This window comes from Platichthys flesus, chromosome 5 (assembly GCF_949316205.1).
Source record: "Platichthys flesus chromosome 5, fPlaFle2.1, whole genome shotgun sequence".
NCBI classification, from domain to species: Eukaryota; Metazoa; Chordata; class Actinopteri; order Pleuronectiformes; family Pleuronectidae; genus Platichthys; species Platichthys flesus.
The window spans coordinates 25,008,076-25,033,579 of NC_084949.1; the positions used below are offsets into that span (position 1 = coordinate 25,008,076).

The 25,504-nt window shown below is 43.6% G+C and overlaps 4 protein-coding genes across 7 annotated transcripts in view; 3 read left to right on the top strand and 1 right to left on the bottom strand.

Moving 5' to 3' along the window:
- The first annotated feature begins 846 nt into the window (after nucleotides 1-846).
- LOC133954525 (beta-1,3-galactosyltransferase 2-like) lies at nucleotides 847-3,986 on the top strand. The gene is made up of 3 exons (XM_062388986.1): nucleotides 847-962; nucleotides 1,522-1,557; nucleotides 2,184-3,986. Exon 3 carries the CDS (start codon nucleotides 2,204-2,206, stop codon nucleotides 3,194-3,196), a length of 993 nt encoding a protein of 330 aa, XP_062244970.1. The 5' UTR covers nucleotides 847-962; nucleotides 1,522-1,557; nucleotides 2,184-2,203; the 3' UTR covers nucleotides 3,197-3,986.
- A 1,825-nt stretch (nucleotides 3,987-5,811) lies between these two features.
- LOC133953477 (beta-1,3-galactosyltransferase 2-like) lies at nucleotides 5,812-8,531 on the top strand. Its single transcript, XM_062387400.1, has 2 exons — nucleotides 5,812-5,855; nucleotides 7,200-8,531. Exons 1-2 carry the CDS (start codon nucleotides 5,812-5,814, stop codon nucleotides 8,305-8,307), a joined length of 1,152 nt encoding a protein of 383 aa, XP_062243384.1. The 3' UTR covers nucleotides 8,308-8,531.
- A 3,784-nt stretch (nucleotides 8,532-12,315) lies between these two features.
- LOC133953204 (beta-1,3-galactosyltransferase 2-like) lies at nucleotides 12,316-15,105 on the bottom strand. 4 transcript variants are annotated; one of them, XM_062387010.1, is made up of 2 exons: nucleotides 14,856-15,105; nucleotides 12,316-14,137 (listed from the first exon to the last, which is right to left on the bottom strand). In XM_062387010.1, the coding sequence occupies exon 2, from the start codon at nucleotides 14,130-14,132 to the stop codon at nucleotides 13,170-13,172; it is 963 nt and encodes a 320-aa protein (XP_062242994.1). In that variant the 5' UTR covers nucleotides 14,133-14,137; nucleotides 14,856-15,105; the 3' UTR covers nucleotides 12,316-13,169. The 4 variants fall into 4 exon arrangements, with proteins under 4 accessions (XP_062242994.1, XP_062242993.1, XP_062242992.1 ...); XM_062387009.1 differs by having other exon boundaries at nucleotides 12,316-14,149; XM_062387008.1 differs by having other exon boundaries at nucleotides 12,317-14,137; nucleotides 14,904-15,105.
- Nucleotides 15,106-22,951: 7,846 nt separating this feature from the next.
- LOC133953799 (vasorin-like) overlaps nucleotides 22,952-25,504 on the top strand; it is a 29,700-nt gene continuing 27,147 nt past the window's right edge. Inside the window, exon 1 of the mRNA XM_062387897.1 lies at nucleotides 22,952-23,207. The gene's annotated coding sequence lies outside the window, so the exon portion shown is untranslated. The remainder of the gene's footprint in view (nucleotides 23,208-25,504) is intronic.

A 25,504-nucleotide genomic window follows, 5' to 3' on the forward strand; every position in this document is an offset into this window, starting at 1 on the left:
TAACATGTAAAATGGGATAGCCTGAGAGACGAAGAAGATGAAGCCGGAGTGAAAAGCTCAGACAGTTTCACAATGACCCAAAATAATTAAGTTACGTTTTTATATCAATGTCATTAATAACATACTGAAGATTTATTTCTTATTTATTTGAAAGGTAATGCATTATTATTATTATTATTCCTAACTAGAAAATGCATTTCCTGCAAAAAAAGAGAGATGCCGTTTTAAAAAATATAAATTTGAATGAGAGAAAAACTGCAGAGGCTGATACATGTTTTTTTTTTTTTTTTTAAATAAGAAGTATAAATGGTTTAGAAAAATTAAAAATAGGGGCATTAATGTCCTGAACGAGCTTAAATGATTGAAATCGATATAATAAAGAAACAGTTAAACAACGTGTGGATGCTGACTCAGCACCTAATGATCATTCAACATTAATCGTCATGATCGAGACTAAACGTTTTACTTTGAAGGAATAGAGAAGTTCTTACGTTTTCAGGCCATTAGCACCTGAGACACTTCTTCCATTCCCCATGACTCCCGCGAGCCTTCCTTCCTTCCTTCCTTCCTTCCTTCCTTCCCTATTCCCTTAATTCTTCTTTTTTTTGTGAACTTTGTTTGAGCCATTAAATCCACGTGATCCAGTCGTGTGCGTCCTGCTTCCTATAGCGACTCACTTAGAGAGAGGGGGAGGATGAGAGGATGAGAGGACAAGGGAGGGTGGAATCAGAGATGGGGGAGTGTGTGAGTGTGTTTGTGTGTGAACACTTCCTTTCATTTCTTGTCATGTTTTTCAGCTTGGCGTCACATCCATGGACAGGAGATCTTGTTGCATTGAAGGTCGTCTATAGGTTCTGGGTTCGCAGGTCTCCACACAACACGTGACCCCGTGTGTTCATCGGATCAGGAAGTTCGGATTACACGATACCGCTCGCAGGCTGGAGTGAAGTGGTTCAAGCTGAGTACGTGGACTTTCTTTCAGGAGGATGAGTCAGATAAACTTCTTGTATGATGTGTAATAATTAATACGTTTTATTTAAGCAGAGCCTGACTGATTCATTTGTTGGGTGATGTAAAATAGACGCATCGGAATATATTTTTACAGTTAACACTTTTATTTTACAGAATAAATGATTCAGAAAAAATTGGCTCTTATGTTAACATTTATAGAATTGTTATTTATATTTGGTTGCATTTTAGATTTATTTATAGTTGATGATAAAGTTGATGGTTGAGCTGTAGACTATTAAGCCTTAATCATTATCAAATTAACAACATGACTAACACAAATTTGAGGTGTAAAATAAAGGATGAGATTAAATGTGTTGATTAATCTGCTGTAACTACTTGTGATCACTGATTTACAATTACTTTCTCGAAGATCAGATAATCCCAATTCACCAAATCAGTGTCTAGAAACTCTAGACTCGAAAGTCGGGATTCCTGTGAATGGGAAGGCAGGGAGTATATTTGTGGGCTGATGAGAAGCTTGATGTTTTTCTCCCCTGGGTTTTACTGCAGAACAAGAACACATCGCAGCGCAGAGGTCTGTTGAAGGTTAGAAAAGGTAACAATGGTGCGTTCACTGCCCATCTGTGACCACCGCAAATCATAAAACTCTCGAGTGTTCCACTAACGATGCGTTTAAAAAAAGTGAAATTGCATGACTTCAAACTTGTGTCGTGTCTCCGAGCGTTTTCTGCTATAATTGTTGGTTAATTTGATTTACGGATGTGCTCGTTATCTCTGTCAGGTGACTTGAGAATATGATTGAGTTTTAGTTATGCAGTTTGCTTGGACTAACCCTAACCCTAACCCTAACCCTAACCCAGTTACTGTAATATTATTTTTTTAATCACAATGCTTGACTAATTCTTTGGAAATTAGTGAAAAGGTAAACCGATCCAAGAGGATCTACCTGCTGAGTCGAGTTTACCTCCTTAACTTACTGGAACAGCCTGTTTCATGTCGTTGAACTGACCTCAAAAATGTTGTCTTTCAGAATCTTGAGTGACAAGTTGAGGTGTGTGTGTGTGTGTGTGTGTGTGTGTGTGTGTGTGTGTTTTTATTTTTTCACTGACGGTGGCAGATGACTGAACTGTGAGCTGTTGTTTAACCTGGATTGATCAGATGATGAGAAAGTGCTGCTGTCGTTGGATAACACGAGTCTCCTCTCTTTGCAGTTTCATTGAAGAACGGGAGGATGCAGATGAAACTGAAGTTTATCTGCTTCCTGGGATTGGCGACCATCGTCTTGATCAGTATGAACTTAAGAAAGACTCCAACAATAACACCATCATCAACACCATCACCATCATCAACACCGTCAGGAGAACCACGATGGGAGGAGCCTGGGCCGTATCACGTGGCCTATCCACAAAACTACAAATTTGTCATGGACGACACGCCGACGTGTAGGACCAGGTCTCCTTTCCTGGTCATGATGGTCCCAGTCGCTCCCAGTGATGTGGCGGCTCGGGATGCCATCCGAAACACATGGGGAAGTGAGACGGTGGTTCAGGGTGAGGTGGTGGAGGCGCTCTTCTTAGTGGGCCGGCCTGGAGGAGCTGATGCTGGGCTGCAGCAAGAGAAACTCATTCAGGAGAATGATCGGCACCACGACCTGATCCAGAGCGACTTCCAGGACAGCTACCGCAATCTGACCATCAAGACCATGGTCATGCTGGAGTGGCTGGCGGCTCACTGCACCAACGCCGCTTACGTCCTGAAGATTGACTCGGACATGTTGGTCCACGTCCCCAACTTGGTCAAACTGTTGCTGGATCCCGGCACGGCCAGACAAAACTACATGACAGGTTTGGTGTGGTGGCACAGCCCGGTTTTGAGAGACCCATTAAATAAGTTCTACCTCCCAACAGACATTATCGCTGAGCCGGAGTACCCCCCCTATCCTCTGGGCATGGGCTACGTCATGTCCCTGGACCTTCCCGGCAAGATTCTGCAAGTCTCCACTCAGATTAAACCGATCTTCATTGAAGACGCCTACCTGGGGATGTGTCTGAAGCTCCTGGGCATTTCCCCCACCGACCCCCCGGAAAGCACCATGTTCATCGTGGACCCCGTGCATCCTCTGAGCACCTGCAGCCTCTCAAAGGTCATCGCCGTGACCACGACAAGCATCCCACAGATGAAAGGTTACTGGGAGACGAGCAGAGGACCAGACGCTAAATGCTGAACTTCAGATCTTATTTTTTTGAACTGAAAGTTGTTTCTTGTGGGCGGTGGTGGGGCGACTTCATCCCATATTGAGTCTGGGGCGGGGTGGGGACAAGAGTGGAGGATTTATTCAGATTTTGTATGCAAGAAAAATAAATGTAAGGCTTTGAAACCACAATATTTGTGTAATCTAATGTTTTTCTCAAACAGCTGAATGTTCTAAGCTGAACTACTTCATATCATGATCCTGAACCGAGTGTCTGTCTGAAACATGATTTTATCCACATGAAATTAGTTGTTTGCTTATAGACATCTCCTGACTTTCTCTAGAGGGGGTGTAACTGGAGACTTCACAGAGCATGAGTGGAGACCTCCGGGTAACATGGTGGGAGAGCTGAGGTGGTTTAGATTTAAAGCAGTGCACAAACCTGAACTTCCAGTTTTTGGTGTCCATGTGAGATTCCAGGTCAGCACTGGAAACCCTCGCCTACCTGTTTCTACAGTCAGAGGTTGCAGATGTTTATGTGACACACTTCCCCCCCGCCCCCATCTCTGCTTCCAGCCCTCTCTCATCAACATGTTTCTTTTTGGGAAGAGAGACAGACTGGCTGCTTTAAGAGATTTGATTTTTGAAACCTTTATTTTCTAAATTTATACAAAACTACTGTCAATGTTTCCATGGATATGTGCAGTTCATTTCAGAACAATACTAAAACCTACCTAGAAAGTAATAATAAACATCCTCAACCACAGAACCTACTACATAATTAAAACAGCACTGTTTGATGAAGCCATCCATGTTCTTAATTTCTTTAAAACACCTACAATCATCCCAGACTCTTGTTTTCAGCAGCGAGATAAAAACAGGAAGAGCTTCTTGTCCTGTCCTCTACTCTGTTCTTCCTGCTGCTGTAAATGGACATTTTACTTTCTCCTACAATCCAATTTAAAAGTTTCCATTTGCACTCATTTGATTCCCTGTATCCAACTCCTAAAATGCAGGCACTCTCACCCCATGTCTCCCCAAACTGTTTAAAAACCTTCTGCAGTGTATTCAAAAGGTAACCGAGTCTTTTACATTCATAAAAAGCATGGAACACTGTCTCTGCTTCTCCACAATACGGGCAATTGCATTTGACTGTTGGGTTGATGATGGATATAAAACTGTTAACCACAGTTAACAGTTTAACAGGCTCCGTGTAAAATTTTCTCAGGCACACCCTCCCAGTTCTTCTGAACCATGGACTCATTGCCGACATAAATCCCCAGGTATTTGAGACCGTCTCTCCTCCACACCAACCCCCCTGGCAGACTGGGTAGACCCCCTTCCCATCTTCCAAATGCCAGCGCTTCGCGTTTCCCCCAGTTCACTCTAGCAGCTGACATAGTTTTAAAATCATTGACAATTTTTCGAAGTTCTTGGACGTCCTCCTGATTTTTTACAAAGACGATGATGTCGTCTGCATATGCTGATAAAATGTGGCTTATCTTAAAATCATTTAAAATCAACCCTTCAATATTAGCTCTTATCTTTAGCATGGGCTCAATAGAGAGTGCGTATAACATCCCTGAGAGCGAACAGACCTGCCTCACCCCCCTGTATACTTTAAAAGGTGCACTCAGGCCTCCATTGACCTTCAGTACACTCTCAATGTCCTGATACAAAATCTTGATCATATCTTTGAGATATGGGCTGAGCCCAAACCTCTCCAGAGTCTTCCAGAGGTACAGGTGCTCAACCCAGTCAAAAGCCTTTTCCTGGTCAAGTTTTTTATGCCTAATGAACTAGAGAAGTCCACAATATCACGAATCAAGGACACATTGTCCAGGATAGACCAACCAGGCACCAGGTCTCTTTAACTCTCCTTAAAAACAGTTAAAAGATCTTCCCCCATCTCGTTCCAGAACTCTTTAAAAAACTCGACTGGAATGCCGTCGATGCCTGGGGCCTCTCCCCCCGCCCATGCTCTGCAGGGCCGTGTAGAGTTCCTGCATCGATAGGGGCCCGTGTTCTTTGTCATCCGGACAGAATTGGCATAAGTTGAACATAAAAATGTTTTTGTATGCAAGAAAAATAAATGTAAGGCTTTGAAACCACAATATTTGTGTAATCTAATGTTTTTTCTCTAACAGCTGACTGTTCTAAGCTGAACTACTTCATATCATGATCCTGACGGAGCCTCTGTCTGAAACATGATTTTATCCACATGAGGAGAAGTTGAAAAAATGAGCTCTTTGCTTATAGACATGTTTGGAGTAAACAACTTAAAAAAAAATCCTTGTGGATTCAATCCTCTCGTGTTGTGGTGGAAAGGATCCTCAACGATTCTCAGACATCAACCGATGTGAGATACCAGGTAAGCACTGGAAACCCTCGTCCTACCTGTTTCTACAGTCAGAGGTTGCAGATGTTTATGTGACACACTTCCCCCCCCCCCATCTCTGCTACCAGCCCTCCCTCATCCTACCCCTCTCTCTAAATGAGAGTCCCTACAGGGAGCTGGACGCTCACGTAGCCACACGACAGGATCACCTGTTCTTTATTTTGTGAAAGTTCACGAAATAAAGAACAATTAAGGGAATAGGAAGGAAGGAAGGAAGGAAGGAAGGAAGGAAGGAAGGCTCGCGGGAGTCATGGGGAATGGAGGAAGTTTCTCAGGTGCTAATGGACTAGAAAGGTAAGAACTTTTCTCCTCCCTCAAAGTAAAACGTTTAGTCCCGATCACACAAATGCAAAAACTTTCTATCTATGTATCTGTTTCTGCAGTTATTCGCTCATTCAAATTTATATTTTTTAAAACAACATCCCTCTCTCTTCTGCAGGAAATGCATTTTCTAGTCAGGAATAATAATAATAATAATAATAATAATAATAATAATAATAATAATAATAATAATAATAATAATAATAATAATAATGCATTTCCTTTCCAAACAGAATAAGAAATTAATCTTTGGCATGTTGTTAATGATATTGATATCTCTCTCAGTGTCTCCCCACCTCCCTCTCTCGGTCTCTCTCATCCTACCATCCTCTCTCTCTCTCTCTCTCAATGTTTCCCCACCTCCCTCTCTCTCTCTCTCCTCCTCCCACCCTCCCTATCTCTCTCTCTATCTGTCTCTCTCTCTCTCTCGCTCTCTCTCTCTCTTAGTTGGCTGAACTGATTAGAATTTGGTGGTAAAAGGTCAAAATAATTTTTTTACCATCATGAGCGCAGTATTTTTGGCACTAATGTTCACTTAGATTCACGTTTACTCCGGCTCATTAATTGTTATATTACTATTGATTAATGAGAATTGTTCCTATCAAATAAAAACATAAATGAAATGAAAAAACCTTGTTGATTCACCTTTCATGTAATTTATCTATGATAACATAGAATTCAAGATCAGTTCCAATACAGATTCACTCAAGTTGTGGCATGTTTGCAAGTTAATAGAATACCATTTGCTGATCCATAACTATAACATTAATAGGAATTGTCTGTCATTTTTTCCCATATCAGTTGAAAAAAATTCAAGTATTGCAAGGATTTATTCTTATATTTCTAGTATAACATATTTCATAATGATATAATTATAATATTTTATTATTAAACTATGTATGGCCTGAGTTCATACATTATTACATAACAGCTGTCAATCATAATGTTTCACTATGTTTAAGTCAAATAACTAAAAACAAAAATGAACACTTGAACATAATCAGTATGTTAATGATCAGCGGTGTGGCCTAGGGGGTAGAGTGGATGTTCTCCAACATGAAGGTTGCTGGTTCAATCCACACTCTTCCCCATCTGCATGCCGAAGTGTCCTTGGCAAGATACTGAACCCCTAAGTGGCCCCTCATAAATGTTGAGTGTTCTAAAAATGTAAGTCGCTTTGGACAAAAGCGTCAGCTAAATGACATGTAGTGTGATTTTGATTTCAGCTATGTTTCCCAGCACGTTCCCTGTGCAGCTGTTTATATGGTTGGTCTGTGTAATGTTAGAGTCTTATCTGTGTCTCTCTCCTCTTTACAGTCAGGTTGTGGAGATCCTGACTCCTCGGAAGAAGCCTTTGTTTCACCTCTGGTTCAAGATCCTGCTTGGCCTGGTGTTCCTCATCTCGTGCTACACTCTGTACAGTAGCTCTCAGATATGGATGACCTCTCAACTAGGGCATTACAACAGGCACCTTAATTGGACCACTCCACCTGAAGTTCCATTTTCTGACAAAATTCAACCAATCGAAAAAAACACCAAATCCCACACTGAACTTCCTACAACACTTCCTACTGCAGCACCTATAGGAACTTTGTACCACCAAGCCTACGCACGCAACTACCACTTTGTTATGAATAACCCAGAGGTGTGCAAAACCAAAACCCCTTTCCTGATCCTGCTGGTTCCAGTAGCACCAGGTAACGCACAAGCCCGGAATGCTGTCCGGCAGACATGGGGCCACCTCAGCCTTGTTCAGGGGGAAGTGGTGGTAACTCTCTTCATGCTTGGACTCTCTAAAGAAGCTGATGTGCAGCAGCAAGAGAAGCTCCAACAGGAGAACCTTCAGCACCACGACCTGATCCAGAGCAACTTCATTGACACCTACCTCAATCTGACAATCAAAACCATGGTGATCATGGACTGGCTGGCTACCTTCTGCCCAACAGCAGCGTACGGCATGAAAATTGACTCAGACATGTTCTTGAACATTGACAATCTGGTGATTATGCTGAGTAGGCCCGGTATACCCACGGAGAACTACCTGACAGGGATGCTTATGTGGAACAGGCCAGTTGTCCGTTCATTGGACTCCAAGTGGTATGTCTCTGAGGAGATGTTCCCAGACCCCTCGTACCCGACCTACACCCTGGGCATGGGATACGTCTTCTCCAATGATCTTCCAAGGAAATTTGTGGACATCTCAATATCAATAAAGCCCTTTAACATAGAGGACGCCTACATTGGCATGTGCATGAAAAAGCTAGGACTTGAACCCACGTCTCCACCAAATCCCTCCCAGTTCAAGGCCTATATCGCGAAATACGACCGCTGCGAATTTTCACAGATCATCACCTACATCCTTGGTTCTGCAGAACAGTTGATAAATTACTGGACAGACTTGAAAAGGCCTGAGCCACCTTGTTAGGACACTGACTACTACAAATAGAGAGAAATCATTTGACTTGAATGGGCCAGGTGACAGAGTTCTGGGAATTGTATTTATTTGGAGAATTATTTTACCCTAGTTTAGAATGTGAAGGAGCCAATTGTGAGTCAACACAGTAGTTTCCGAACAACTGCACGAAATAAATATGAGCATTTATTTAATTTGTTGAATTTAAAACTCCCAAAAACCTTATGAAGGATCTGTGTATTGGTTACGGTTTGGTTTCTGATGGAAATGGGTGGAAGTGGAAATGTAATCAGGGTTTCTGTATTGTTTATCCTGTAGTTGTATGCACTATACATTTTATTACGTTTTATGCAATGATGCTGCACAAATGTAGCTATTGGTAAATTTTTGGGAAGAAATGTTGAATATTACAATTATTAACTCTCAGGTAACCTTTTAAGTGAAAGAAGCCATTGGCAACTGACACAGGTTATTATTTTTCGTTTAGTTTTGCACACTAATGTATGTTTTTGAAATGATAGCGATAAAACAAACTACTAAGGAGTCCTTTAAAAAATGTTGGAAAAGAAGGTGAGTGACTCACTAAGTTTATATTAGTCTGTATGTGCTGCTCTTCCCCTCTTGTCTCACCTCTAGCTGGTTATTCTACGAGGTGGACCTGACCTGGGAATTAAAGCTGCTCAAGGGACGTTTGGGACGTTTGGTTGTTTTAAATTGGTGTAAATAAAGCTCATTGCTCAGGTGGTTTCAATGGTTTTCTGATTTGAGTTCTTCAATCCCCAGTGGGCTATCCATCGATGGGCCTTATTAAAACAGATTGGGTTCCACTTTTACTACAGTGTCCTTGAAGGGTTCAGGAAGTCGAACGTCCAAGATAGATGGATTTGTCTTAAACAAACCTTTTCAGACCCTGATCACGGTCTTCATCTGCAAATGTTTGAAACTAGATTGTTGTGCCATTGTTGTGCAGGTACCTCTTGTCCCCTGGGGATCCCTCTGTGTTTATCCTGGTCTGTAAACAGCGGTGGGATAGACTCGTCACGGAGGTTGCGTGTAGCGCCATCGCAAACTGCGGTCAAGGTAGCAGACACTCGCATCTCTGCGGTCAAATCAGCCGACACGGCAAAGTACTTTGACATATCCAGAAATAATCTATTCCACAGTGGAAATGTTGGACTTTACTTTGAAAAGTGTCTTAATCTATACAGTAAAAATGTTTGATCTTCTCTATGAGAGGTCATGAACACAGGCATACCAGTCTCTCTCTGGAATTATTGAGCAAAGTGTTTTTATAGTACTTTTAAATATCCAGAAATTAGCTTGTTGAAGCTTAAAATGTCTGACTTTTATTTTGTCAAATCTCTAAATTGATACAGTTAATATACTGTTCACAAAAGTAACACAGGCAATACAATAAATACTTATTGTGAATATAATCCAATAAATTGTATTTTCAATTACGCATGTTGCATATGCTCCATGTCAACAGTTTATTTTGAAAACCTAAAATTCTTCCTCTAACTTCGAGTACTAATCCCGGTCTCGTTCTAGGCATTTTTACGTGTTTCCCATAAATGTCAATATATGGGTGCCGTGCACAGGGCGAACTCACTGGCTGTCGTCGCGCCACAGATCAGCTGTGTGTCGGTTGACTGTGTTTCACACGCATATTCACGGCATATTCAAATCAGAGCCCATATGTAAAACATGCCAATATGATGCTTCAGGGGGAGAGTTAAAACCACCGCGAGCAAATCACTGCGTAAAGACGAACAGCTATGCGTAAAGGGCAAAAAAGTGTTGTTTTGGTTGTTTTGTGTATGACCCTCTGATTCACTGTGTGTGTGCGCGCCCCTTTTCTTTCACTGTGAAAGTGTGTCTCCAAATGGAAACCGCCCAGACATACCCTTAGAAAAACATGTTGTATTGTTATCTAATTGGAACTTGGGCTAGGTAAGGCTTCGTGCTGTGGTCCCATTGTGTCGTGCAGCTCATCAAGTCCCAGCTAGAGTCATCTGCAGGCTTCTGTTCACCAAAACATATTCAGGCTGATATTACTCATCTGATTATTTAAATCTGAGAGACTTTGGCTTAATTTCTGAATGGAGACGTGTCGACCACGTTTATTTACAGTCTATGGTTTGTAACTCGAAACCATTTAATCCCATCAGGCCATTCTTCATCACACAGCTGCTTGTTTATTTTGAAATGTTGCCGCCCACGCCACTCAAGAATTTGAAGGTGCAATAAAAAGGACATTGTTCATTAAATCTTTGACGTCATAGTTGGAAAATGAATGTTTCAATACATAAAGGTTGCGCTGGAGTTTTGTTCCTGCTTCTGCAATCAACCTCGGCCTTGCTGTAGTTGCTTCTTTTGTCCACAAGAGGGCAGAATAACACCAGGTAAATTCTACAGGCATTAACACAAACTGCATTAGATTATGTATGAATATTGAATTATAATCCTACTGGCATTAATGTTTTACCACCTTTACTGTACATTTAAGTTTTTACAACATTTAAGTTGATAATATTCACAAACTGTCAGAATTAGACATGTTTACAGCCTGGTTTGGTCTCAACGGCTAAATAAAGACTTCATGACCTCTGTATGGGCCTAAAATAATGCATAGTGAAGGGGCGTGGCCTATGTGGCATAACCTGGGTGCTGTCCGCGGATGCCATGGACACAACGCTTTGAACTCTGGGTAATTGCCTTTGTCAAAATCTGTGGAAATGCCAATTTAAGTCAAGTGTGTTGGTGTGTGTGTAAAAGGGAGTTTTCACGAGGGAAAGTTGTTTTCAACACAATGACACCGGCGTCGGATGGAATCACCAAAAACTCTGTTGTTTGGTGTGAGTGTGTGTGTGTGTGTGTGTGTGGGACCACTTCTTCCCCCTGATATAATTCTACTCTCTTTCCTTCAGCTTTGCGTCTCCTGCTGTTTTCTTGCCCTTTTGGATATTTCTCAGAGTTTCATTTCGAGGGCGCTGGCAGGAGAAGCTATCAGGAGACTATCCGGAGTACAGTGCAGGTCTGAAAGCAGCTACTGACAATTTGGCAACAAAACCTCAGCGTCTGTGAGTCCTTGGCGGTGAACAGTGGGTCTCTGCCTTGAGGGCCGTGACCTTCCCTTGGTCTCTTCCTCTCTCCAGCTGTCTGCGATCTGTTCTCCCTCCGTCAGATAGGGAGGATCCTCCAGTCAAAGGCCCTGCTGCTCGCCCTCTTGCTGCTGACATGGCATAAATCCCACACATGTTGAAAACCCGAACCCGGGCTCCACGCATCATTCATTGTTGTGCTGCCATCTAGCGCCAGAGATCCCGCTCCTTGTCTGGGACAACGACATAAATCACTGCTGGCTCTCACCCACTGTGCAGCAAGGTGCCATGTTACATCTGGCAAGTAACCATCTCTTTCTTGTGTGTGTGAATCCTGAGAGTGAGTGGCAGTCTGGAGTTTAGCACTTTGTCTCGGGCACAAGATTTACAGTCACAACCTGAAGCAGCAAGTCGGAGCAGGACGACTCAGACACATCGTCACTTCCTGTCTGCGCCCACCAGACACTTCAGATGTGAGTCACCAGCCTTGTGTATTGTGCCGTTGTTTGAGGTACACACACAAACACACACATACACACACACACAGATGAAATTGCTTATCTCTTCTTCTTTGATGCTGTGACAGGATTGAAATGATGAATTCCTTTGTCATTTATTGTATATTTAAATATCTGTTTGTGTAACAGGTTGGGTTGGACTAATGTTTATATTTATACAATTTAGGTCTGAGAGAGATTTGATGAGAAAGACAGAAACAAAGTAGGAAAGAAAATGAATTTATTGAAGATATGTTAATCCTTTAAATGTAATAGAACTTGAGTCCTGGTCATGAGGTCCAGTTGAAATCTGTTTAAAGTACAACACAGATACTTTGAAAATGTAAATCCCAGCCCCCCCCCTCCCCTGCCATGTGCCCCCTGCAGACAGCTGTCCTCTCCGTCACCCTGACAACACACACACACACACACACACACACACACACACACACACACACACACACACACACACACACACACACACACACACACACACACACACACACACACACACACACACACACACACACACACACACACACACACACACACACACACACACACACACACACACACACACACACCTTTATAATTCGTAAAAGTCCATTTACAGATTCCCTCACATTATCTGAATGAGATAAGATAAATACTGAGGATTGATTCGGACAGACACGCTACAGAAGTCACTACAAGAGCCTGATACCAGTGAAGTGGAATTTACTTTCTAGGTAAGTAGTATTCATTTATTTGTGTTTTATTTCAATAATTTTGGCCTATTGAACTACAACTCTGACAAAATCTCACTTTGACAACCTCTAATGAGGAGAATCAGATATTTTATTCAATATCTAAATCCATATGATGTTCTTTTTTTTGTGGTTTGACACATTTTTCTGTGTAACAAATGGGGAATTTGCCTCCAAGTTATCTGCAAACACAATAATCATTTTTATTTAAAAGAATAAAAAGGAGGCAGCAACTAAAAGACGTCTCAAATTCAGTCAATTTAAAGAGAGCTGTTGAAAAACTTCAAAACGACAACTCTAAGAAAATTTAAATAAAAGTAAAACAGAGACGTCTCTGAAAACCTGTTTCCTGAGACAGGCAGCAGACGTCTGCCCGAGGATGTAGAGGTGGGAGCTGCTGTGCAGGTCGGATACACAAGACTGAGAAAGACTTTATCCTTCAAATTAAATTCTATCACAGGAGTGAGGTGATAACGTAAATAGAGTCGCCCCACCACCGACCACAGGAAACTACCAAGATCTGAAGTTCAGCATTTAGCGTCTGGTCCTCTGCTCGTCTCCCAGTAACCTTTCATCTGTGGGATGCTGGTCGTGGTCACGGCGATGACCTTTGAGAGGCTGCAGGTGCTCAGAGGATGCACGGGGTCCACGATGAACATGGTGCTTTCCGGGGGGTCGGTGGGGGAAATGCCCAGGAGCTTCAGACACATCCCCAGGTAGGCGTCTTCAATGAAGATCGGTTTAATCTGAGTGGACACTTGCAGAATCTTGCCGGGAAGGTCCAGGGACATGACGTAGCCCATGCCCAGAGGATAGGGGGGGTACTCCGGCTCAGCGATAATGTCTGTTGGGAGGTAGAACTTATTTAATGGGTTTCTCAAAACTGGGCTGTGCCACCACACCAAACCTGTTATGTAGTTTTGTCTGGCCGTGCCGGGATCCAGCAACAGTTTGACCAAGTTGGGGACGTGGACCAACATGTCCGAGTCAATCTTCAGGACGTAAGAGGCGTTGGTGCAGTGAGCCGCCAGCCACTCCAGCATGACCATGGTCTTGATGGTCAGATTGCGGTAGCTGTCCTGGAAGTCGCTCTGGATCAGGTCGTGGTGCCGATCATTCTCCTGGATGAGTTTCTCTTGCTGCAGCCCAGCATCAGCTCCTCCAGGCCGGCCCACTAAGAAGAGCGTCCCCACCACCTCACCCTGAACCACCGTCTCACTTCCCCATGTGTTTCGGATGGCGTCCCGAGCCGCCACATCACTGGGAGCGACCGGGACCATCATGACCAGGAAAGGAGACCTGGTCCTACACGTCGGCGTGTCGTCCATGATGAATTGGTAGTTCCGTGGATAGGCCACGTGATACGCTGACAAAGATCCAGGACGCCAGTTACTCCATGAGCCACGAAAGCTGAGATAGATGAGGAAGATGGCCGCCGTCCCCAGGATGCAGATCAAACTGCGTTTTAAATGTGTCCTCCTGTTCCCCATTGTACCTGCAGAGAAACCTGTCGTCACATGACGGCAGAAAATATGATTCAGGTGAAACAGCAGCACGCGATTCAGTCGTCCACCATGTTTGAGAGAAAGTAAACTGATGTAATGATTCAAAACAAATGAAATCGCAAAAGCTCGATATCAGTGTCATCATTACAAATGGTGTCAAGTAGCAATCATGCAAATTATGACTGGTTTATACAAATGACTGTGCAGGGACAATGTGATATTCAGGAAACAAAGGTTATAATGTTTTGTATTTTTAGTTGTTTATCTTCTCTGGTGAAGTTACATCACTAAATGATGGAAAGACTGTGTTTGATTTGCATTCACCGGCCACACTGTCAATAACAACGTTTTAAAAACACGTCCACATATATTTACAGATTGAGTAAATATTTGTATTTCCATATCTGGGCTCTATTGCTGTGGGATCTTCACACTGTTTTCAAATCACTTCTTATTCTTTGCTTTTAAACTGTTTTCTATTTGTTTCAATTGTCAACTTGGGAAACACCTCGTTACTGTAGAAGTTTAATTACTATTTTACAAATGTATGATTATTAATAATATGTAGACACATTATTAAAGTCTTGTCTCATTAATATCTCAGTTGAAAACACTCGATGCTACATGTCTTTATTATGTTTTGATAGATTTTCTCCTTATGGAGTCTACAGGTGTGGCTCTTCCCCGTGCAGCGCGGTGTTCACACACCTCTCCCCGGGTGAAGAGACGCTCCCCCCGGCGCAGCTTCTCACTCACCCCCGCTGAAGAGGCTCGGTGAGAACCTGGAGACTCGTCCCTGTCCCCTCCGGTTTCCGTCTCCTCGCAGGGTTTGGGCGTTTTTCCATGAATTACGGAAAAGGTGCGAGTTGCTGACACTTCCTTGTTTTAATTTGAGGTTGAAAGAAAAGCCCGAGGTGGAGTTTATTGATTACTGGACTGAATTGAAGCGGACGGGCGACAGAGGAATCCCGGGGTGGAGCCGAGCCCCACACCTGTAAGCTACGGTGGCCGAGAGAGCTCCAACGCATGCAAATAGATGTCAATTTGACATCACGTGCGCTGCAAAAAGTCACAACACATGCAAAACCGGAAACGCGAGGCTTTCATGCTTTCACATCCTCCGCCTGGATCACTGTGATTCTTAGAGTGCAACATGAGACTTCACCACTAGAGGTCACTAAATCCTACACACTGAACCTTTAACATCACCTAAATTACATTTACATTACATTATGTCTTATTAATCCAAATAAAAGGGCCCTTATCAACAAGGCCCGGGACCCCCACCTGACTCTGACTTTTATTCCCCCCCACACCTCAAGGATGTGTTATATTAACACATTAAATTATATTATATTATACTTAATTACATTGCATATTGCAATCTGACACTGTTCACTGTCTTGCATCTTGCATTTGACTTTTTACTTCACTTTTCATATCTTTTATCTATTATATATATTTGATTAAGATATGTTTATGTCTAAATAAATGTTACTTTGTATAAATATTAGAAAAAGGGAGTAAATAAGAAGTATTAAATAGTAACAAATAGTGAGTAAATATATATTGTTTCTTTTTATTGCTTTTCTTATGTGTGTTGTATTTATTGTGTTTTTATGTTTTTATGTTTCTATGTTCATTGTTTGCACCAATAACCAGAGCAAATTCCTTGTAGGTGTAAACCTACTTGGTAATGAGCATTTCTGATTCTGATTCTGATTCTGATCCTTTAAACACAAGCAAACATACAAAAAAAAAAAGAACTGTCCAGAACTAAAGCTGTGAAATACTCTTCTATCACGTGTCCTAATGTCTTTGTCTTCTCCATCGCCGTGTCTCCGTCTGTCTCGCTCACCATCAACAGACCATTAGAAGTGAGAGTGAACCAGACTCACCAGTGGTGATTTAGTGGTGGCAGACAGTGGGAGGGTAGAGGCCGAGCTCTGGGCCTCGTACTATCTCTCTCCATTCACCAGCCCATAAATAATCACACTCACACACGGTGACACCAGGGAAACTGCAGACGGAGGTAGATGAAGGATGGCAGGAGAAAGACGGAGGGGGGAGGTGGTGTCTTTTGATGAACTGAGAGAAGGAGAGAGAGAATGAAGACAGGTGTGGGAAAGAGAGAGAAATGGGGACGTCCTGCTGGTTCCAGTTCAGACACTGTTTGATTGATTGATTTGCGAACGTGGACTCACATTTTACTTTCACTTCTTAAAAGAGAATTACTTGAGAAGCTTTGATGACGTTTCAGTATTGGATGTTTTTGTTAAAGAGGCAAATGCATCATTATCAAGTAAATGTTGATTTTGCACAATGAAACACACAGAGAGTAGAAAGCCCAACAAACAAGTTTAAATTCACTTATTTTCAAGATCCATTAACTACTCTCTGAGATATCAACAACAAATTTGCTCAACGTCTTTCAGTTTAAAAGACAGTGAAAATATATTCCTGAACCAAAATTTAATAGATTCAATCAATCAATGAAATGAAATTGAATTTGTACAGCGCGTACTCACAAACCACAATTTGCCTCAAAGGACTTCACAAAGTGCGACATCCTCTGCTCTTAACCCTCAAGAATAATATAAAATATAAATAAACTTCACACAGGAACCAGAGACACCTCGGAGAGATGTGATGTGTCCCTCTCTACCAGGACGGACAGAAGAGTAATGGATGCCATGTGCAGCAGAGCACGTCAACACAATTACAATATTTACAACACTCAGGAGAAAGATAAGATAAATGAAGATTTGTAAAGTATGGATACAAAAGAAAATGTGTGACAGAGATGAAAGGAGGACAGCTGTAGTGACTGTGTTGTGTTGGAGACGTCCACACTGGACTTCCTCCTCACCACGAGGACCCCCCCGCCACTCAGGTTCTCACGATCCCTGTCGGAGAGTCACTGCGGGCTGTGAGAACCACCCCCACCCCCCACCCCCACGCTCCCTTGACGCGAACGCGCAGACGCAAACAAAAACACACACACAAACATGTCGCCGCTGGATGTATGTTGTACAAACAGATTCACACGACTGCAAACACGGGCTGTGCATCCTGACTTCACTCCATCGTCTGTTAAAACAAACACAGCTGCAGCCGGAGCATCGAATGTGCTCTGTGTGGATCATGGAAACCACATGTGATCAGAATCTGTCTCCAGTCCATGTGGGTGTACACGTTCATGATAGTGTGTCGTTGTCAGCCACACACCTGGAATCGATCATGAAGTCATTACGGTGTAAACAGGAAATGCTTTAATGGTTAATAGAATAAAATGTATTTTAACACAACAGGGATGGTAAAGGTTAGAACTGATCCCCCATGTTGTGTCCTACACTGGAGGCCGATGTTGTCCTCTGGGAGGGGGGGGGGGGGGGGGGGGGACACGTGAAGGGAGCCTGACGAACTAGCGAAGGCTACGACTTGACTGAAAGGACCCGATCAGCAAGCGGGTGTGTGTGTCTGCTTCATCTATTCCAGGAGGATCAGGTAATTGAATGTGCGCCTCCTCCCCAATCGGGGGATGGAGGCATGTTGTTGAGGTCCGGCTCGTACACCTGCTCGACCAATCGTGAGTCACTCTCAGCCGTCTATCGCTCACCGTGTTTTTAAGAGCATCTAATAACTAATTAAAACCAAACCTGAACAAACGTCCGAGACCATCTTTGATCTGTGTGTTGTATAATTTGATATTTTCAGGTTTTGTCCATGTCCTCTCTGCTAACATGGAGGAAGCGGGGCTCATGACAAGTGCTGCATTCGTCCACCAGGTGGCAATAGAGATGATTCGGCTTCACTTTTGGAGATGGTTTCCTCCAGCAAAGTTCAGCTCAGTTCATTTTGAGTTCATCTGGAGATCTACTCTCTCCCTCCGTCATCTCTGGAGTATTTGTGCTCTTTTAGCCCCCCCCCCGTCGCTGCAGCATCGTTGCCTCTGCGATGGCGTCCGTCCTCACGGGGCGTCTCACCACAGCTCGTTAGCAACGCTGATGACTCCGGAGCCGCTGCTCTGAGAATCGCCATTAGCATCTGTTTGTGGTCAAAGGCTGAAGGCCGCGAGAAAACAAAACAACAGGAGAGACGAGGCTGACGGCTGCAGAGGCTGGAGCGTGGACCAGGACGGGTTCCCATGGCTGTGTCCTCCTCCTCCCTCGTGTTTTCCTTCCTCCCCTCCTTCCCTCTCCCTGTCCCTTGTCAAATCCCTCCCTGTCTTTACCATCCTCCCTCCTCACTTTCTGTCTTATCTCCCCCCCCATCCTTGTGTCTACCACCTCTCCTCCGTCCTGTCCTCACCTGCTCTGCCTCTTTTCTGTCCCTGCTCCTCCTCTCTCAAAGCTTCACTCCTCTCTCTCCTGTCAGAGATAAGATGAAATAAATGAGACTCTGCTTCAAAGTGGGAATCCTCACTTCTACATCAGCCTGTCTCGGCCCTGCCAAAGTGCTCACGAGCAAATTCATCTCATCTGGGTATTTCATATGTTAAAGAATATATAATATGTGTATGTTTATGTTTATGTTTATGTTTACTTATTAATTGTTTGGGCAATGTACTACAATGACCCCTTCAATCTTAACAACTTATTTTTAAGGTCATAGTATTTGTGTGTTAATGTGTGTATCTGTATACATATTATATATATATTTAAGTACATGCTGTGAATGTCCTTGTGTATGTGTATGCATTACATGTATGTACATTATCTCAAAGGGGTTAAAATACTTTTGTAAAATATTAACTTTTTCAAAGAAATTAAATTAAGAGGGAAACAGGTGTTTTGCCATCCACGATAACACACGCACACACACACACAGCATGCATGTGTGTGTGTGTGTCAGGGTACAGGTGGCAACTTCATCATCAGCAGAGAAAAGTTCTATTAATACACCAGAGTTAAAGAGGAACAGACAGACACACACACACACACACACACACACACACACACACACACACACACACACACACACACACACACACACACACACACACACACACAAACACATACACAGACACACACACACACTCACACACAGCACAGTTATATGGAGAAAGAAAAAGCCAGAAGTCCATAGACTTAGAGAGCGAAAGAAAAAGAAAACCCATCTGCGTCCCCCCCCGCCTGAATTCATTTGTGTTATTTCATGTTTCCCTCTACACAACAGTTTCTCCCTGAAACACAATCTGTGAACAAGCCCTCCATAAAGCAACTTCCCCCTCGTCGGCACTGCTGTAAAACAAGCTGTGTTATCAGGACGATACATGAGCAAACCGACAGGCACGACACACACACACACATACGTACACTGCCTGCTCTGCACAAGTCAAATAAGTGCACACACACACAAACACACACTCCAAGAGCAACACCCCCTGGATCTTATCCCTCTGTGTTTTCCTGTGTTATTTACATTCCTGTGAAGCTACAAGTCTGAGGAGGTTGGGAGGGACTCACACGGACTGAAATCATTTCCGCTGCTGTGTGTGTGTGTGTGTGTGTATGTGTGCGTGTGTGTGTGTGTGTGTGAGGGGGGGGGGGTTCCTTAGAAGGGTCAAGTCTTACCCAGCCCCGACTGTGTGAATCACATTAACAGAACGACACAAACACTCCCACTTGGTACCCGTGGATCCCTCTACACAACACTACTTGTTCACGGACTTGTGGTTGTGTTATCACCAAAGTTTCCAACAAACCCAGAGAAGTCCACATTTTAATTCATGGTTAAAACCATCACATCCTCTTTTCTCTGCAAGAAACAAACAACGTGCAGCCAGTTACAGGTTTTTACCTTTTTTAATTGTCACTTGTAATTGATCATATTAATTTATTGCCGTTTGCTGCGTAACGTTGTTTTGATCGAGACCCCATGTGGCTGAACTAGATATTGCATGTTTAAGTCCTGCAGAACATTCTGGATCATTTCTAGATGTGAAATCACAATCAGTCAAAGCCTCTAACATAACTTTGACTCATCAAATGTAGTCTTGTCAAACTATTTTTTCAGTTGGTAAATTATGGTTTCCTTCAAACGCCAGGAAACCAGCTTATGATTGGTTTTCCAAAAATGTGAACTCTCAAGCTGAATTCAAAATTATTATATGACATAAGAATAAGTATGATTATGTTTTATTGGTAAATCAAAAGACATATATGTGTAAAGTTGCTGTAGCAATGCTTTAATCCAATCATGTGATTATATTACGTTTTTTATTCTAAATACACACCGACTTCAGCTCATAGAAACAAATCGCTCCATTGATTTCTTTAATTTAAAATGCTATCTCAACTTTTTTAATTTGTCTGCCGGCCTTGTTCTTCACTCGTTAATGAGAAAACACATCATCACCCCCCCCCCCCCCCCCCCAGTTATCAGACCTGTGAACAAGATGCAGTGTTTCTAAACTCGTCAGTTTCACCTATTGATTTGTTCCCATGAGAAAATCCCTCTTCAGTGTTTCACTGTAAAGATGCAGAACAAACACAAGAGTGTAGGATCAGGGTCGTTGTGTTTGTTTTCTCGCACTGCTGTCACTAGCACAAACACACACACACACACACTCGACACAAAGCAACTCTTTAGTGGGACTCATTCCTCAGCCCAGCCGGCCTTGAACCCACTGATAACGGCTTGGTACAGTAAATGAAGAATGTGATAATGATTAAATATTAATGAACAAAAGTTAAACAAAGTGGATTAAAGTACAAAACACATTCACCCATTCACACAGTGTGTTTATTCCCAGTCCCGTTTCTATCACACACTCACAACAGTTGTCAGGGGCAGTTGTGGTTCAGTATTTTGCCCCAGGGACACTTCGGAATACAGAGTGGAAGAGCCGGGAATTGAACCACCGACCCTCTGGTTAGTGGACGACCCGCTCTGAGCCACAGACTCAAAATGTCAAAGGAACTGACTAAGGCGTCTGAATTTGGGCAGTGATAGCTCAGGAGGTAAAGCGGGTCGTCCACTAACCGTTTATCTATCATATCTTTTCTGGTTAGAGATTGTAAGCAAACCCGATAGTGGACAGAATGACATGAAATTATAAAAAAAAGAATAGTAATATTGATGATATACTATAATAATCCAATAATAACAAGTGTAAAGGTCCTGACACAGTTCAGCTCTGAGATTAAACAACTCCAATGAAATGAAACATGATTTTACTTCGGGATCAAACCTGCGACGAGCACATTCCTTTGTGTTTTTATTGAGTGTGAGTCATGTTGATGGAAACTGGACTTCATCTGGATGCAAGTCCCGGCTCGACCGAGTGACTCTCAGATGTCAGTGTGTTTATGTCTGTGTGTGTGTCTGTGTGTGTTTGTGTGTAGCTGCTCATGTATGTGTAGATTTTCTGTATGTATTTAAAAACTCTATATTTAGACGTGTGTCTTGTTTTCCCCTCTGGAGGTTGGATTATTGACATCTGTCCGGCCGTGTTAGCACATGTGAGTGACCCCAGCTCCACCGGCGGTTCACGGGGGGGTCGTGGGACGTCTGGTGAAAAGGACGGGAGCCTCGGGTTTCGGCCGTGTTCCCGTGCACGCAGCACAACCCTGGGTCTTTTGACTTTAGTGTCTCCGTCCACAGCTCATTTGCAGCTGAGGTGACAAGTGGAAGTATTCGGTTAGAGCTGCGGTGACTCGAACTTTCCCAAGACTGTGTATAAATACACCGGCTCGAAATGGAAACGCAAACCCGGAGGGTGAACTGTAAAAACAGAGAAATGTGATGGGAGAGGGGAACTTGCTCATAAACCCCGCCTCCTCCATGTTAGTGGATAGTGCATGGGCCAAACTAAAAAAAAATGTATGTTATTAAACTGGGGGGAAATGTCCTGATTGACAGCTGAGACCAACTCCTGATTGGTCGGGCGGGTGTCAGCTCAATGAATCAATACATCATTTGAAAAACTAGTTGGTGAGTGCTGCTCCTTTGATCTTCATGATATATTGAGTTATGTACCTCTCATATTTAATTATGTAGCTTTTGGATCACGTTCATATGGTTTGTAATCAAGGTTTAATTCCCTACGTTGTACGACACTACATCTTCCCATTAAACAGTTATGCCTTCCTGCCTGTTATCTTCTTCAGACGTAGATCCATGGATCATAGATGTTTCGGCCGTTATTACTAAGCCCCTAGGGCCCGAGACATGAAGAGCTGCTTACAGCTGACCACGTCTTATACAAATGTTTGTTTTAGGGTTTTTGAGGTTTAAATTGATCAGTTTTCCATAAATTAAAGTCAGTATTAAAAGTAGGATCTAATTTTCTATCTACTTCATTCCGCTTGTTGAATAGCATTTAGATGTTGGACTCCATGCCTGGTTCATGAAGTTTATTGATTTGAATTTCTTCTCTAAAGCATTTAAAACTTCTGAATCACCACCTGATCAAGTCCTGCACAACTCCAGGATCCCATCGTGGTCCAGAGCTGGTTCCGAAGGGATTCTTAGTCCCTGGGGGGGTCGTGCCAGATTCCTTAATTCACTGCAGAACAACATTTTATCATTACACAGTTACTTACATCAACTGTAATACAATTCCACAAAGCTGTATATTGTGCAGAGGTGTGTGTGATCCGCTGATGTGCGTCACAGCTCTGACGTGGAGCATGAACCACAGGACTGAAGCATCCTTCCTACTGCGGAGCTCCTCTGCAGGTGCCTCGGCCACGGGGATGCGCCCGGCTGCGCGCTCCGGCTCTCACTCGGCCCCTCCCACTTCTCCAGCTCGTATAAGTGCTCGCTTCCTCCGCTTCAATGAGAGCTATTGTTGGAGAGTCCGTGCGCCCCTGAACGCTGGCGGACCCCGGAGCCGGACCCTGACAGACGGATCGTGCGCTCCCGTGACTCGCCTCCTCTTCGGTTCTAAAGTTTGTGCGTAAACGCGAACTCTGCTGCGTCAGCGGAAGAAGTTTGTGGAAAGTCTTTCTGGGGTTTTGCATCGAGAGACTCGCTGACTCAGTGGATAAAAAACAATTTAGCGTAAATCGCTGCTGCAGTGCGTCCCCGCGGACTTTGGATTACTGCTCCAAGGTACGTGTCTCCTGCGCTTTTCTCCAATTTACCAATGATTCTAAATGTGCCTTTTTACGCACAACGCGAATGACGGACCCACTCCTTCTCCTCCTCTGACATGAATGTGATTCCACTAGCAGTTAAATGGCAGAACTCCTGCTCACGTACGAAGTCTGCATGATGCTGTGATATCCATTAGAGCCAGTGCGTAAACCTGTTAATCTGCAAACTTTTACGCTCTCCGATAATTGATCCAGGATCAGCCCCCCTGCTGCGCCTGTGCACAGAAGTCTCTGGCTCGCATGTGAAACGCTTACCTTGTGGTCGGAGAATTTTCTTTTTTTACTCAGCGTATCCATTGATTCCTCTTCCCCGGCGCACGGATCACTATCTCGGGTCAGGATCTGACCGGCCAGACGCGCGGGCAGGAGAGACACAGGGAGGAGTGTTTCCCTGCAGAGATATGTGGAAACAGGATCAGCTCTTATCTGCTGTCATTGCTCCAAACCGTGCTCGTGTCGAATGTGTCGGATTAGAGGTCGTTATCTGCCCCTCCACGGTTTCTCGCACTTGTGGCTGTTTGTTTGCACCTCGGATGGAGGATACTTTAATCTGTGATGATCCGCAGAGACGCATCAGGATGTTCCCGCTGGGACAAACAGGCTTTCTGCGGGGGTTTAAGACTCATGCATCCATGGTGCAATGAGTCCATTATCTCATGCAGTGTGAACGAGATCTTATTTATTGTCTCATTTTTAAATATATTTTGACCAACAAACAAGCTGGAGTTGAGGATTGAAGCTTATCCTTGTTGTGTCACATTCTTGAGGGGTTGGTCTAATAAAACAAGCGAGTTTTAGGTTGTGCTCTCAGAAATTTGGGCATTTTTCACAATTTTCTGACTTTTAAAATGAGCAAGTGGAAAGATTACTAAGAGACTAATGAAGATAAAGAGGAAACTAAACCCTCTTCAGGTAACTAGCCGTTAAATCTTGTCCATATCAAGGCTTCATGGCGGAGTTTGTGTTTCTCCCGAGCTGTTGCAAGTCGTGGAGCTGCAGCAGTTTGTTGTCTGGATCATCTGGTTGTTTCTGATATTTCCTTAATGACTCATCTGTCGTGGGGTCCTAAAGTCTGAGACCAGTGTCCCAGAATGGAAAAGAAAGTCGAACTTTTGTACAGATGATTGGCATAAAATGTTCACTGTTTTCTGACAGTTTAAATAATGAGTGATTAATCAAACATGTACTTCTTCCCGGAGCTGCACCACAACCTTCACACCAAGTTTCATGAAAATCTGTCCTGTAGTTTCCGTGTAATCCTGCTAACTAACGAAGTAATGCATGGCTGAGTTCCTCTGAGAACCCATTCACTGTTCAAGAGGTCGACCGATGAGTTCGGGTACAATAAAGTTCCAATTCAATATTATTCCGGTGAGTGGGCAGGAAAAACAAACCCAGCTTGGAGTGCGAGTCTGGGAAAAGCAAAGAAAGGTGGAGACGGGGATGGACCGGAGCAGCGACAGGAGAGCAAAGCAAACATTCCTGACTCGGTGTCTCAGCAATTTAATTAAGGTTCCTGTGAGATGCTGCAGCGAGCACCTCGAGGTGGAGGCTTAACCCCAACTCCCACCAACCCGACCCCCCCCCCACTCACCCCTGTTTCCAGCTTGGACTAATCCCAAGGGGTCAGCTAAATAAGTGTTTGGGTCACGCCACGATGACAACTAAATAGGGGGGGACCTCTGAAGGAAAGCTCCCCAATCAGGGAGTTAATAACCCCATGAAGGAAGTTAAGAGGTACAAGGTGAAGGGGATTGAAACATGGGTTGGATAATGTGTGTGTGTGTGTGTGTGTGTGTGTGTGTGTGTGCATGTGTATCTCTGTGTGTGTGTGTGTGCGCGTGTTTGTACATGCGTGGATGAAATTTCAGTTGTTATCAGCCTCACCAAATAAAAGCGCCTCCTCTTAGTGGGGTTTAAGTGTGCCCTGTGGTGCTCTGATGACACACACACACACACACACACACACAGACACACACACTTCAGGTCAGATTCCGGTTACTGTACCACAGGCTGGATGGATTTTTATAGGGAGATAAATTCCTGAAACAAGCTGCCTATTCATTTCATCCACTACTGAATGACTCGTGGCAAAGTTTTTCCCGGCCCCTGGGGACAGAAAGCGTTTCCCTCCTGTTGTTGTCCTGACCAACACATTTCCCCCCCCCCCCCCGGCGTCCACAGTGCTCAACGTGTGCAGGCCCTGGAGAGAGGCTCGTCTCCGGCCTCGCCCTCCCGCCCGCTTGTTGGTCG